This window comes from Erigeron canadensis, chromosome 4 (genome assembly GCF_010389155.1).
Source record: "Erigeron canadensis isolate Cc75 chromosome 4, C_canadensis_v1, whole genome shotgun sequence".
NCBI classification, from domain to species: Eukaryota; Viridiplantae; Streptophyta; class Magnoliopsida; order Asterales; family Asteraceae; genus Erigeron; species Erigeron canadensis.
The window spans coordinates 37,418,360-37,432,144 of NC_057764.1; the positions used below are offsets into that span (position 1 = coordinate 37,418,360).

The 13,785-nt window shown below is 35.5% G+C and overlaps 3 protein-coding genes across 3 annotated transcripts; 2 read left to right on the plus strand and 1 right to left on the minus strand.

The window, feature by feature from the left end:
* The first annotated feature begins 929 nt into the window (after window positions 1-929).
* Window positions 930-4,028, plus strand: LOC122596484 (3-hydroxybutyryl-CoA dehydrogenase). Its single transcript, XM_043769066.1, has 4 exons — window positions 930-1,221; window positions 2,991-3,212; window positions 3,312-3,424; window positions 3,526-4,028. Exons 1-4 carry the CDS (start codon window positions 1,009-1,011, stop codon window positions 3,884-3,886), a joined length of 909 nt encoding a protein of 302 aa, XP_043625001.1. The 5' UTR covers window positions 930-1,008; the 3' UTR covers window positions 3,887-4,028.
* Window positions 4,029-4,132: 104 nt separating this feature from the next.
* On the plus strand, window positions 4,133-4,693 carry LOC122596485 (uncharacterized protein DDB_G0286299). Its single transcript, XM_043769068.1, has one exon. The coding sequence runs from the start codon at window positions 4,272-4,274 to the stop codon at window positions 4,449-4,451; it is 180 nt and encodes a 59-aa protein (XP_043625003.1). The 5' UTR covers window positions 4,133-4,271; the 3' UTR covers window positions 4,452-4,693.
* Window positions 4,694-5,312: 619 nt separating this feature from the next.
* LOC122598157 (dynamin-related protein 5A-like) lies at window positions 5,313-10,500 on the minus strand. Its single transcript, XM_043770758.1, has 8 exons — window positions 10,102-10,500; window positions 9,469-9,660; window positions 9,173-9,379; window positions 8,594-9,022; window positions 7,939-8,166; window positions 7,658-7,853; window positions 6,628-7,312; window positions 5,313-5,784 (listed from the first exon to the last, which is right to left on the minus strand). Exons 1-8 carry the CDS (start codon window positions 10,435-10,437, stop codon window positions 5,598-5,600), a joined length of 2,460 nt encoding a protein of 819 aa, XP_043626693.1. The 5' UTR covers window positions 10,438-10,500; the 3' UTR covers window positions 5,313-5,597.
* Window positions 10,501-13,785: the final 3,285 nt, after the last annotated feature.

Here is a 13,785-nt window from a genome sequence, read left to right on the forward strand (position 1 = left end):
GTTAATTTGGTTATATATTTTTCACACATTTAGTGGCTTTAGTAAGCAGGAAACATTTGGTACAGTAGAGCACTGTAATGATATAATCAAAATAAAATTTGGCAATCAAAAGCAGAGCATCCCAGAAAACAATAGTCCAACGATTTATTAAAGGGAAATGATATACGAGTAGTATTCTAAAGTATTGGTCGACTAATACTCTTAATAACTAAATCATGACACTTGTCAAAATCGATAAATTAAATTAAAAAGAAAATAAGTCATTATACTTGTTATGTATTAAAGTTGTTTAAGAAGATTTTATCTGTTACAAGATATATCATTTACCTCATCAATAATATTTTTCATTCTTACCTCAATCAAAGTCCATAGTGAAAGTTCAGACCCCGAAGATACAACCCTTCAGCTTATCATGAGCGCACCAAGCCCAAATAGTCAAACTCAGAGAACAAATATGTAGCCCATCGGCTTACTTCTGTCAATATTAAACGTGAACCACCAGAAATACTATAATAAAAAATTGTAACTAATATAAAATATTTAATTTTTGCAAAAACATCCTTAGAGTCCTAGACAGATAGACACACAGTAAGCTAGGTGGAACCACACTATAGATAAGGGTAACTCGGATTACGGGTTTGTTGAATTAATGTAGCGTGTTATTTTTTTTTTACAAATGATAGTATTCTTTATTTGTTTGCGGATCAAAGTAATATGAGATACCTAACTAACTTTAAACTTTTAATTTTTTTTTCTAAATATAATAGTTAAAAAGTTATAAAGAGTTAAAGACATATAGGTATAACTAAAGGGAAATGATCCCTACTTAACGTACTTGTACCATACACAACAGTACATGCATTAAATAGTTATACAGTATAACTTTATGTAATAGGTTTTGGTGACGTAGAACATGTTGCCCTTTGTTAGCAACTTTGTTTTTCTTTCCCCTCTACATTGAATATATCTGCCACTTTGTTAGCAAAAGAGTGAATATAAATAACAATAATGGGAGAACAAGAAGAAGAAGAAAAGAAGGTGATGATAATGATGATCGGAGTGATAGGGGCGGGGCAGATGGGGTCCGGGATAGCCCAACTGGGCGCTGTTTCCGGTTCCGATGTTTATCTTGTCGATAAGGATCCCGGAGCTCTACAAACTGCCAAGACTTCCATTTCTGACTCCATTCAACGTTTTGTCACCAAAGGTCAACTCTCCAAGGTACTCTCTCTCTCTCTCTATATATATATATACTTAGATTATTTTAATTCTTTATACTACTATATATACCAGTTAGGTCGCATACATCAGAGTTAACGACGGGTCTATTTGTGGAATTAAGAATATCTTTAACCAATTCAGACACATTAATTTTGTTAGTGACTTGTGAGAAACAAACGTGTATGATACCCACAGGACGTACTCCTTAAAATTAAGAGCTGAAATTAAGCCTCTAAGCCCTTCAAAATATTCAGGTTAAAATTCTCTATGTATGATCAGCCTTGGACAACAGCCGAATACGTAGCATACACACCCCTCTTTTGGCTGTCTTTGCCCAGCCAATTAACTGATTGAGTTCCCACAAATCCTTTCTCTGTAGCTGCGGATGAGGGCTATAAGAACATCCTTACAGCTGTTCCAAACTACATACAAGAAGCCCTCACAAATACACACAACAACAACAGGAAAGACGAGAAGAGAAGTGGCTGAATATGACCTTTATTACCACTGACGGTGGTCCACAGCTATCCGTATGGGTTTTGGAATGTCTTTTACAAGCATGTCACCCCCCTCTAATCCTCTATATATCAAAGGGGAATACGAAAACCTGGCCTCATTACAAACTATATAAACGACTCAAATATTCTGCCAACCTACGACTTTTACATGACTAACCTTTTTGCCTTGCTACCAAGTTTGACTAGAGTATCGTTAATTAATAAGCAAGCTATGCTTATTACAACATACATATAACTATCTCCACCTTTTTACCAATTTAGCGTAACTTTGTCAATATCAATACTGCAGATCCTTGTACAATGCAAGAACTTGAACCTTGGTAGCTTCAAGCAAAAACCCATCAGCACCTTTCTCTTTGACTTTCCCAGATTCATCCACCTTTTTCCCAAGGTGTCTCTGTCTATTCACAAGTTCAGCTCTCATTGATTGTCTCCCGTAGATGCTCTTCTCCAAGTCTTCATCCTTGTGTTCACGTTTATTTCCAATCAATGTATCCCAACACCCAAGCTTGATTACCCCATAGCATTTTGTTATCACGTGTATGTCTTCTTCTCTTTTCTTTAACTTCTGTACGTCCTCAAAACTTGCGTTTGACCTTGCAGTTCTTTTTCAACACTACCTTCTTAATTTTATTCTTTCTTCATGATCATAATCTGGCAGCTCCCCTCAAAATGAACATGTTTGTACTTTGTATCCGTATGCCTCATATATTATTGTTTCACTCACTTCAAGTCTCCTGTCCCGGACTTGTGCAAGATCTTCATTTCCCTGTGCACCAAATGCCTTGTGTGCCTTCCCATTCAATGTATAAACATTATCTTCCTCTAGAGTTCCTGTTTGCACCACCAAAGAACTCTTGATAATCAAGACTTGATTGCCTTAAGCTACCGCTTTTCATCTTCATGGCATATCCACTCTTTTCTAAAGTACCTAAAGAACTTGACTACCTTCTCAAGTTAGAAAACTATCTCCAGATGCAGGTTTTACCATCATCCACCTGTATTCTTACTCTATTGATTCCCATGATCACACATGGTCGGTTATCACCAAACTCAAATGACCCACCACCAGAATCCTCCCCAAATTTAAACAAGTAGTCTCTCCTTGGTGTCATGTGATATGAACCCCTTTAATCCATGATCCATTTTTTATGATACGTAGTTAGTTTTTCTGGAAAAAAAATTAGAGCATGCTTTATGGATCAAGATGTTATAGTAACTAATAAGTTTTGTGCAATATCACTTTGACAGGACGTAGGGATTAATGCTCTTGCTCGTCTAAAGTATACTTCGAATCTTGAAGATCTTCGAGCTGCAGATATAGTAATTGAAGCAATTGTAGAATCTGAGGATGTGAAGAAGAAATTGTTTGCAGAATTAGATAAGATTGTTAAAGGGTCGGCCATTTTGGCATCAAATACGAGTTCTATCTCAATTACTCGTATAGCATCTGCAACGAATAGACCACACCAGGTACTCTTAGACATAATCGTTGTGTGCATTGATCACTATTCTTGTACTACATGAATGTTTATCTCTTAACTGGAAATTTTTTTTTTTCTTGCTTTTTAGGTAATCGGCATGCACTTCATGAACCCCCCTCCAATCATGAAACTTGTTGAGATCATCCGAGGTGCAAATACATCAGATGAAACATTCAATGCAACAAAACGTTTAGCAGAGAGGTATTTACAATTTAAGATCAAATGTATCTTCTTAACTTTTTTATTGACTGCTGCTTATATTTTTGTATTTACTTTGAGCTTTTGGTGTTTGAAAATTGCAGGTTTGGTAAGACTGTTGTTTGCTCACAAGATTATTCGGGGTTCATTGTGAACCGGATACTAATGCCAATGATTAATGAAGCCTTTCATGCACTTTACACTGGGGTAGCAACCAAGGAAGATATTGATGTAGGGATGAAGCTAGGAACTAACCAACCAATGGGTCCTTTACAACTTGCAGACTTTATTGGGCTCGATATATGTTTATCAATACTAAAAGTCCTACAAGCTGGGCTAGGAGACATCAAGTATGCACCCTGCCCTCTCCTTGTGCAGTATGTTGATGCTGGTCGCCTTGGTAAAAAGCGAGGTATCGGTGTTTACAGCTATCATAAATCACCAAAACAGTCCTCTCGACTTTAAGCTTCTTAGGGGAATAACAGTTATAAAATAATGTACCTGGTATAAGTTCTATGATTGTAATATTATTATACTATTAACGATAAGGTTCCTTAATCTCGGTGTTAGCATGAAAGCCTATAAGAAATTAACAAGCCTTATGATTTGTATTCAATTGTCAAAAAGAGTGACCCCACAAGGGAGTGAGGAACAGCCTGTGAATTTAAAGGTAATGTTTACTAGTCCCCACTGATAGTGACTGAATTGGAATCCTATAATTGAGCTACATATATTTATAATGATAAAAGGCAATTTTATAGTAGTACAAGGTAAAAGCTAAGGCTAATAAAGTTCTTCACTCATCTTGAAACTTTGAGTATTGACTAGAGAGTAAGTGAGTGAGACAGAGATGAAATTCTTGTTTCAGTGTCCTTGTTGTTCTTGTTTCTGCTTTGTGAAGCCGAAAAAAGGGGCACCAAAGGTGAAAGAAGCTAAAGAAACTAAACCGAAGGAGAAAGAAGCTAAACCAAAGGAGAAAGAGGCTAAGCCGGTGGAGAAAGAAGCCAAGGATGAGAAGAAGACAGAGTGAATATCGGGCGCAAACCGAAGTTTTGCTTTCATTTTGTCTGCATTTTCTTGAAATATGATTGGAAGTTGCAGTATTTTCAAAGCTAATGCAGTAATTCGGTTTTATATAGTAAAATAAGTGTCTTGAATTTCTCATTATCGTAGCTGTCAATGGATTGTATGTATAATTGACATATGATCCACTTTCATTTAGCAGGTTTTATATTATATGCCCTATATATAATATCACTCTATGTTTATCCCTCTTATGTTCCAGATTAGAATATAATATAATCTGTATTCAAGATTCATGATATGTTCTTGATTATGTTCTTCATTCAAGATCCAGATAAGGATTGTACATGATCTTTGTTCATGTTTGAGAATGAATGATTCCTTCCTGATATCAATTAGTAGGCTAGTAGCAGACTAGCAGTGTAGATGCACTTGTGGTTTTACATTTTTATTTACTGACTTAACTATTAATCCGAATGATTCTCTTGATGATGTGTCATTCTTCTATTGCTTAAGATAATGGCAATCATGTAGCGGTGAAACTATTGATAATAGTGGAAATGACCATTCATTAGGCTCCAACAATGTACTTACAGGTTACAAATGAATAAAATTGGAGATTATATTAGAACCAAACCAAGCTCATAAACAAATTCGCAAAGCACGAACGATCAAATTTGCAGTGATAGTACATACATCTTTACACAGCTCAAGTTATTAACAAAGATAAAAACGCTCGCCAACACGATCCCATGTATTCTTACACCTTGTCAGTTGTCATAAACATAAAAATGAAACTGTTGTCAAGCAAAATCTTGTGATTTCATTTCATGATGAAGTTTAAATCTTTAACCAAATTTTCAAGTTGAAATTCTAGCTCAATTACCAAATTTACAGAAACGTACATACAAGATTCAACAAAGAAAAAAATGAGGTGTGCTTGGTTCATCAGAATTCAACATAATCCAGTGGAACGAAATTCAAGATTCCCTCGTACCAGACAATATGATGTTTGGTTTGAAAAAGGTGAGAAAATGGAATTCGTTAGATAAGCATTGAAGGTAGAGTGCATCAGATTCAAGTTCTCATATTTGCTAACATGAAAGCAGCCAACTCATTTCCTTACTTCACGAACAAGATCAGACTGTAAATACTACAGAGATCTTGCCACTGACTTGAATTCAGTCAAGCAAGAATGTAATATCTTCTGGCGCTTCTGAAGGGACTGTCGTTCATTCTGAAGGTTGTCAATTGCACCAGGTGCCACAAACATATCCATAAACTTCTCATCATTCACACCAAATAAATCGAGTCCCATTGCTACCATAAGGCGGTCACGGCTGAGCACAAAAACAAGAGACATATGAGACCCATAAAACCAGTCTGCGTATTAGGATACAACAGATTGCCTAAGAAAACAACTTATAGAACATTTCAATTAGTAAATTACTAGACTGTCAAGAATCAACAATCTCATAAACAACTATGTTCAAAAGAAAAACACTATTAGACATAATCTTTACATAGTTCAACAATTTATCTGCATTTATTTTTGGTAGAATTTTCGTAATAGTTATAAATTTCAGCCTACTGATCAATGGGTCGATTACTGGAATTGGGTAAATTATGTCTCTAATGGGTTACAAAATTAAATTCAAATAATGGATGAGATTCTTGAGCCTCATACAGTTATACCTATTGGTCAAAAGTCCCAGAATTATTGGAAAAGACCTAAAATTTTGTATTCAAACACTGGACTATAAACTGAAAGAGCATATTCTTTTACTAATATTTCAAATATAAGTTTTTATAAAATAAACAAAAAATGCTTGCAGTGAACCTGACCCGTTTGACATGTACCGAAAATCTCCATCTAAAGCAACCTATGTTACCACCTTTAACACTTGGTACATCTTATGCAGAAAATATGTGGTTTTGTTCCGTTCTCACGTGAACTTTCAACTTTGACAAGGATCAGACCGGCAAATTATCTCTTTAACTACCAAAAATAACTATTCTATAACTAATCAATTTAACTTTGTGTACATAAGTTTTATATGTAAGTTACTTCAAATTCATGATTTTGTTTTGCTTTGATGACAAAAGAATTGCAATAATTCAAAGGACATAGAACTTTAGCAGAATTAAATCTGGTTTGTTTAAAAGGAGCACTAGTACCATACCATGGGGTTAGAAATCCTGAATTCAGTGCTGAAGTTACACTCCGTTCAACCAGGACTTCACGTATCCGTGCAAAATGTTGAGCAGCCGATAAGCATATTTCCTTGTAAGTTGACCCTGATCGTGAGCCCATATCCCCGCCTGAAAATACAAGACCGCCACCATTTTGACCAGCTAGATTAGTCAACACTTTACTGTTATGTATTCGAGGTTGACGTTTTCTTGCTACACCTTCAATAAAGTTTCCATGTTCCTTTTTGATGACATAAATTCCGTCACATGGTTGGTCAGGTGATGGTGTTTCAGGTACCGTCATGGAAGCTTCCCCAGCTGCTTTTAAAAGCTTTCCTGGAGTTGTTTCCTGATCCTTATTCCTATTATTATTTTCCGGAGGCATGTTTTCTTGGTCTTTTAGAGTTTCGTTACACAATGATGACCCATGATCAGACAAATCAAGGCACATTGAAGTAGTTGATGTCTGGTATCTAAAGGTAGAGTTTGGGCCCGACTCAAATAGGAGTTCTGTCTCATAGCATACTTGAGAATATGGGCTTGTAACAGAATCCAAGTGGTGACGAACGAGTTGCTTGCATTGTTTTGCAAGATCTCTTATGAAACAATCGTAAGAACGTCTTAAAGCCGCATGAAAACCGACATAGCCATCCATATCCCCAGTTTTGTTCCCATCTGTGAAACATATCACAAGGTGTTGGGAAAATTATCTGAATTCAAACTGACTAACTATATAATGAGGATGAATACTCCAAAGTTTTAAGAGGTACTGTGTTGGCAAAAGCATGCAGTCTTCAAAATTTTATGAATAGTTGATGTAGGATGTTAATATGCATTATAAGTACACTTCAGCAGACCTTTGACCTATTTGATCCACCTAACCAGTCTCTTTTTAGGCTAATTTTCCTTATTCTAGGTGTATGACATGTTGGAGATATAATCTCAAATCAGACAATTAACCCACTCCAAACATAAATGAGTAAAACATAACACCTCTAGAAATAACATTAAAGTTCTTACAATCAAAGTGCTGATGCTGATTTTTCTCCATAGCAAGATCAAACAAATTTCTTAATACAAATGCTAGTCGTTCACAAGCTGTGTCAAGAAGAGGGGCAAGCCATGATTTAGCAGCAGCACGTGCAATCTGTGCAGCTGCCTCTGTAATTCCCCTTCCACCTCCTCGGCCTGCATGGGCCAGTATGATGTTTGCCACCTATCAATCGATAGCCACTTCAACTTCTCTAAAATCCAGTCAATATAATATTTGTACTATTTTTTTGTGTGCATGTATGCTTTACCTTCTCCCTTGAAACAGGAGGACATTCAACTGAGTATGCGGCACATCGAAATTCATGCATCACTCTTTCAAAAGCAGCACCACCATAGAGCCGAAGGGTAGCGTTGGGTGGTTTTATGTCAGCCATTACTCCAGGCCAGCTCCCCAACCCACTTTCTGATTTCTCTTCTTCTGTTGTTTTTCCCCATTGCTCAGGGTCAGGATCAGCTGCTCCGTCTATCAATACTCCCTGAACCATTTATAAAACGAGAAAATGTTCCAATTAACTAATAGTTTGAAACAAACAAATAAAATTATATACCAATATATACACAGTTAAAGATTATATCTTCACTTAAAAAACAAGGTCCAGATTGCATATAAAGTAACTACTAACGACTTTGTCAATTTTTTGTTTTGGGTCAGAAACGGCTCAACTTTGACCGTGTGGGTTTTTTTTGGCATGGCAGCATGAAATGATTAACTTAGAAAACTACCCGCTATTAATCTAACTTCTTAAAAGTTTGAGCCCTTTATAAATTGAGATGGAATATGTTAACCCCAACAAAATATGGGCCAGAGTTTGATACTCTTTATGCCAAATGCCCAAACAAAAATCTATCTGCAAAGAAGCAAATACTAAACCATTGTTCTTCGAATAAGGAATAACTTAATACCACATGGTTGCAGATGGAGGATGCAAACAACATCGAAGATCTTCGAAGGTGAGCAACATCAGATGTTGCTTGTATTTTGGAGTCCATGGTATTTAATTGATCAGTGACTTCACTGCAACGTTGTTCGAGCAAAGCCAATGTTGCAGGTGCAGCTTCTTTGTATCTTTTTTGAAGCTCAGCTTCCAAATAATCTCTTAGACAACCAAACCCGATGTGGGATTTATATTTTTCTTCATCATAGCCACCTTTGACATTTTCTTTGAGGTGACGTATAACATCTGAATCCACTTGAGAAATTTGCCTTCTAAATTCATCATTTGAAACTGTGGTTCTTTCCTTTGGTAGAGCCACAAAGAACGGATGTGTGTTATCTCCAAGGTAGCCACTTGCACTCAGATAGCGGTCCACCTCCCACCGTTCAGTAAATTCCTGCAGATGTAGTTATCTTATAAAGGGAGGTTGTAAACTGAAAGTATTGTCAACTCAGACTCCAAACTTTCTTATGCAAGATAATAAAGAAATAGTAACTAAATACGGCTACATAATTAGCTTCACATACAGACTACTGAACTGATGTACCTTAAGACGATTATCGAACTTTGAAACAACAATTAACGTTCTTCGAAAAGTTGGATCAATGTCACGAATAGCATCCAACCACAAAGATGAGCACCACTCCACGCTACTTTGTTGAAGAAAGACCAGGATACGATGAGGTGGACTAGCCAAAGACTTCACCATTGATAAAATTTCTTCTGGGGTACTCTCCGGTTCACCCTTCTTAGCCTGCCAAAATCATTTCAGGTTATTTAAAAAACGCTTGGGCATTCTCTGACCCTTATGTCACAACTAAAAGATGAGTTTATATAAACTACCTTGAGAACAAATCCTGGAGTATCAATAATGGTAAGATTAGGACAATGAGCGTATTCAGCTCTCATCACAATCGGCTTAGCAGAGACGGCAGTTTTAGTCTTCTTCAGCAACGCTTCAGTTCGTGATTTGATAGTGTCTGCAATTACTGATGATAAAACAATTGGACTCCCATATTCCTCAGAATCCTCCTCCTGCCATTACAGTCAAAGGTCAGTATCTCTAAAACTTTTGTTTCAAAGAGGAAAAAAACAATAATGTAAACGTAGTCAATGTGAATCTTTATAAAGAAGATTATATGCAGATCCTAAACTGTAAAACTTGAATGATTCTCAGGTAATGAACTTAATAATATAAACTAGTTGAAACTATAATCCATAAAGCAAAACCATCATTTCCATCTAAAAATTTATCATCAATAAGAAAGCGTCACAACGCTGTCAACGCCCCTTTTTCATAGCCGATTAAAAAAAAAGTAAAAATCTATCAACACATTAAGCCCTAATTACACATTTTGCAAATTACCAAACAATTTAAGCCCTAATTACACAGTTATGCCATACACACAATTTCCAAACCCTAGTTAACCCTCATTATTCACCTAAAAGAAAAAAGGAAAAAAGAGTAAAATTAACCTGAAACCGACACCGAGGATCAAGAGCAGTAGGATCATGAACCATCTGAAGAATAAGCGGCCTACGAGTCCCCATTTCAACTTCTCTAACATTAAACCTAAACCCAAGTAACGCTTCCAGAAGCGAGCTCTTGCCATCCGACTGACCTCCGATCGCTACGATCTCAGGTATTGGAAGTTTTTCACCAAACGCAACCGCAGCAGACTGAAGACGGTTGTACGCTTCGAATCGAGACTTTGAGACGGTGGTTTGGTGGTTGTGTTTTCTCGATGAAAGTTTGTTGTCACTAATCGGAGTTTTTGTTGGTGTGTTTAGAGAGTAATCGGAAGTCGCCATTGAGATTCTAGGGATTTTGGAGAAAGGGATTTTAGGAGGGAGGTTTTTTATTATTTGAAATTTTGAATTTTATCCAAAGCGGACCTAATTCAACTCTTATTCGATTTTCGGGTGACCCGTAATAAGCAACCCAACCCCATACATGCTTTATTTTAAGAAGAATGATCAATCTTCCTAAATTATTAGCCTAAAAATCATTCTTAATTAACAGGATTGTGAAATGTAGAAAATCAGGGGTGAAATTATGAAAAATAATTAGTAGATTCCATATGTTCACAAGTGGATATATTAGGAGGATTGATTTGGAGGATTTATCATTTTCTTTATTTTAATCAACAAACACGTGTTTCTTTAGGCAGGAAAAAGAGAAAAAAACACTTGGTATAAAAAAATCAACGAACAAAAAAACTGAATAAATGAAGAAAACTACTAAGAAAAGCCTTGAGCAAGAATTACCTTGCTTAGCAGTCCATTTCGGGTGAAATATGGGTCAAAATGGATCTAAGAGAAACTTGGAGTAAGAAATATGGACATATATTTAGTCGTTAGTCATTAGAAAGGTAATTCAAAAAAATGTATAAGTTGCGTAATTAAAATATTTGAATGAGTCTTGAGTCTAAAGCTTTAGATAAACGAACCATTTATCGAGAAAAAAACGGAACTAATCGCGAGACTGACAATGGGTAAATAAAAGTTTCTCACCTCCTTCTTTCCTCCTCATTTCTCCCTTCCACTTTCTCTCTCTACTCTATCTTTTTTCATTTTCTCCACCTCTTTAAAAATGAGAGAATTTCATCCATCCATTTTATCTTTCAAAAATCTCAAATATCATGAATGAATTTGGGGAAAAAAATCAACTAAAACTTTGTATAATAATAATAATCTTATGCTTCATTAGAGGCTTTCAAACATCTCAAAGATGCAATATTCAAGTTTTATTCTTTTCGTTTTTCCTCAAATTCGCGTTTTGATCTCAAGATAATAACTTGTATGTAAATTTACTTCCTACATACTTAGATTATGTTATTATTGATGTGGGTTACAAGATTTATTCATCACTATGTCAAATCTTGGAAGTTTTGTTAAAATTATAAAAATCTAGGGTTTCAAAAAGGGGTTTTTGATTTAAAAAGTGAGTTTGTAAAAGAAGTTAGATTTTACACTTAGTTATACTTATAGTAGGTTGTGGTAAATAATGGAGCTTTGATTTGTTGGCTAGCTTGAGAAAATCATTAAGTTTGGTCTAAAACTAAACTTTGAAGAAGAGAACTTTTGATTTGGGAAGTGAGTTTTTGAAAGAACTTGATTATACTTGTAATTAGTTGGGTAAAAGGTTCGTGTTTCAATTTGGTTCCTACCTTGTCAATTTCGGATATGTGTTCCGATATTGCAATCCACTATCTGAAATTTCGGATATCCGAGTTTGAACACCCCTAGTGGTAACAATGTGAATATTGGTGAATGTTAGGAAAAATGGCATACACAAAAAAAAACATACACTAAGAAAAAGTACAACATAACCTACTGTAGCTAGCTAACTAAGGCAGGAATAGTGTATGTAAACACTAACACATTTTAGTCTTTTCATATTTTCACCTATTCATATCTAGCCCTTCATATCTCCCCATCGCAAAAGATTCTCTTCCTCGATCTTTCTCTAATCATTATGTAAAACATGTATACAGTATGAAATATGGATCCACAAATGGATGAATATGACGTGACACTAAATTCATATGCCAATAAAAGCTTCACATTTGACTTGGTAAAAGATATTGAAAAATTAGCCTAGTTTTCTATAAGACTTTCAAAATTTTGAAAGATCGCCACCTTTCGGTAAACTTCGTGTCTTGGAGACTAAAGAACACATAAATTTAGACGTTATCTATAAGAAAATTAGGGTTCGGCTGAAAATAAAAGTCGATGAGATATATCTCATAGGTTTTCATCGGTGCAAGAAAAGTGGCACAGAGTATGAAAAGAGTTTGCACATGATGAGAAATAGAAAAACAAAAGAAGTGTCTTATTTTAAATATGCCAAAATGATGAGAGCTGACTTTAGATACCCATATTTTAAATAAATGGAACCATCTTATAATATTAGTTATTTTAAGCTTGTCAAAGTATAATTTTAAGTAAAGAGCCTCGGACTCAAGCAAAATGAAATATGCAGTGGTATACTTCATGTTATTCTTCTGTGAAGCAGTCAGATTTATGTGCATTGGTGAAGATTTTGAGGCGATGATAAAAAAAAATGACATTCAAGTTATAGAAATTGATGATGCGTACATCAAGCTAATTTTGAATTGGAGCTAAGTATCGAAGAATGATAGGAAAGTAAAGGCGGGTTTCATGTTGGGAGAAAGTTATAACATTAGAATGGAACGACGAAATACAGATCTGTTCTACGACGAAGACACAATGGGGATGACGACGAAGCAATTACTTAATGAAGTGTCTTGAAGTTAAAGATTTCCAAGGTGGTAAATTTCATTTTTAAAAAAATTCAGGGGTCCCCCCCCCCCCCCCCCCCCCCCCCCCCCCCCCCCCCCCAAAAAAAAAAAAAAATTAATAAATAAATAAATAAAATAAATTTTAAAAAAAGATTGATGAGAAAGAGCCGACTAAATTTGTTCCCAATATTTCTATCTTATATTAGTCGGCTCTTCCTCGGCATGTTGGTGCACACCTGCATTTCTTTTAAAAGGAAATTTACGGAAATCATTGACTTCAAGACACTTATTACTTAGAAATTGCTCTGCCGCAGTCCCCATTGTGTCTTCGTCATAGAACAAATCAGTATTACGTCGTTCCATTCTTATGTTATAACTTTCTTCCAACACGGAATCCCCATTTACTTTCCTAGTATTCTTTGATAATTCGCTCCAATTCATAATTTGATTGATATAGGTATATTCACCCATCCACTTAAATTTGATTGCATCGCAGAAGAATGGCATGAAGTATACCAATGCATATTTCATTTTGCTTCTTCAGGGTCTTTACTCATATCTTTTACTTTGACAAACTTAAAGTAACTCTTATAAGATGGTTTCATTTATTTAAAATCTAGGCATCTAAAGTCAACCCTCATCATTTTGGCATAGTTAAACTAAGACACTTCTTTTGTTTTTTGATTTCTCATCACGTGCAAACTCTTTTCGTATTAGGTGCCGGTTTTCTTGCACAGGCGAAAACATATGAGATATATGTCATCGGCTTTTATATTCAGCCGAACCCTAATTTTTTTATAGATAACGTCTAAATTTATGAGTTATTTAGTCTCCAAGACACGACGTTTACGGAAAGGTGGTGAGCTTTCAAATTTCCGAAAGTCTTATAGAAAAC

Excerpts from the sequence above, each read along its gene's own strand:
- LOC122596484 (XM_043769066.1), top strand. The coding sequence starts at position 1,009 with ATGGGAGAACAAGAAGAAGAAGAAAAGAAGGTGATGATAATGATGATC. Across the intron at positions 1,222-2,990 it reads CCAAAGGTCAACTCTCCAAG|GACGTAGGGATTAATGCTCT; the intron begins GTACTCTCTCTC and ends TCACTTTGACAG. Across the intron at positions 3,425-3,525 it reads ACAAAACGTTTAGCAGAGAG|GTTTGGTAAGACTGTTGTTT; the intron begins GTATTTACAATT and ends TGAAAATTGCAG.
- LOC122596485 (XM_043769068.1), top strand. The coding sequence starts at position 4,272 with ATGAAATTCTTGTTTCAGTGTCCTTGTTGTTCTTGTTTCTGCTTTGTG.
- LOC122598157 (XM_043770758.1), bottom strand. The coding sequence starts at position 10,437 with ATGGCGACTTCCGATTACTCTCTAAACACACCAACAAAAACTCCGATT. Across the intron at positions 9,380-9,468 it reads CTCCAGGATTTGTTCTCAAG|GCTAAGAAGGGTGAACCGGA; the intron begins GTAGTTTATATA and ends TGATTTTGGCAG. Across the intron at positions 5,785-6,627 it reads TCAGGATTTCTAACCCCATG|CCGTGACCGCCTTATGGTAG; the intron begins GTATGGTACTAG and ends TTTTGTGCTCAG.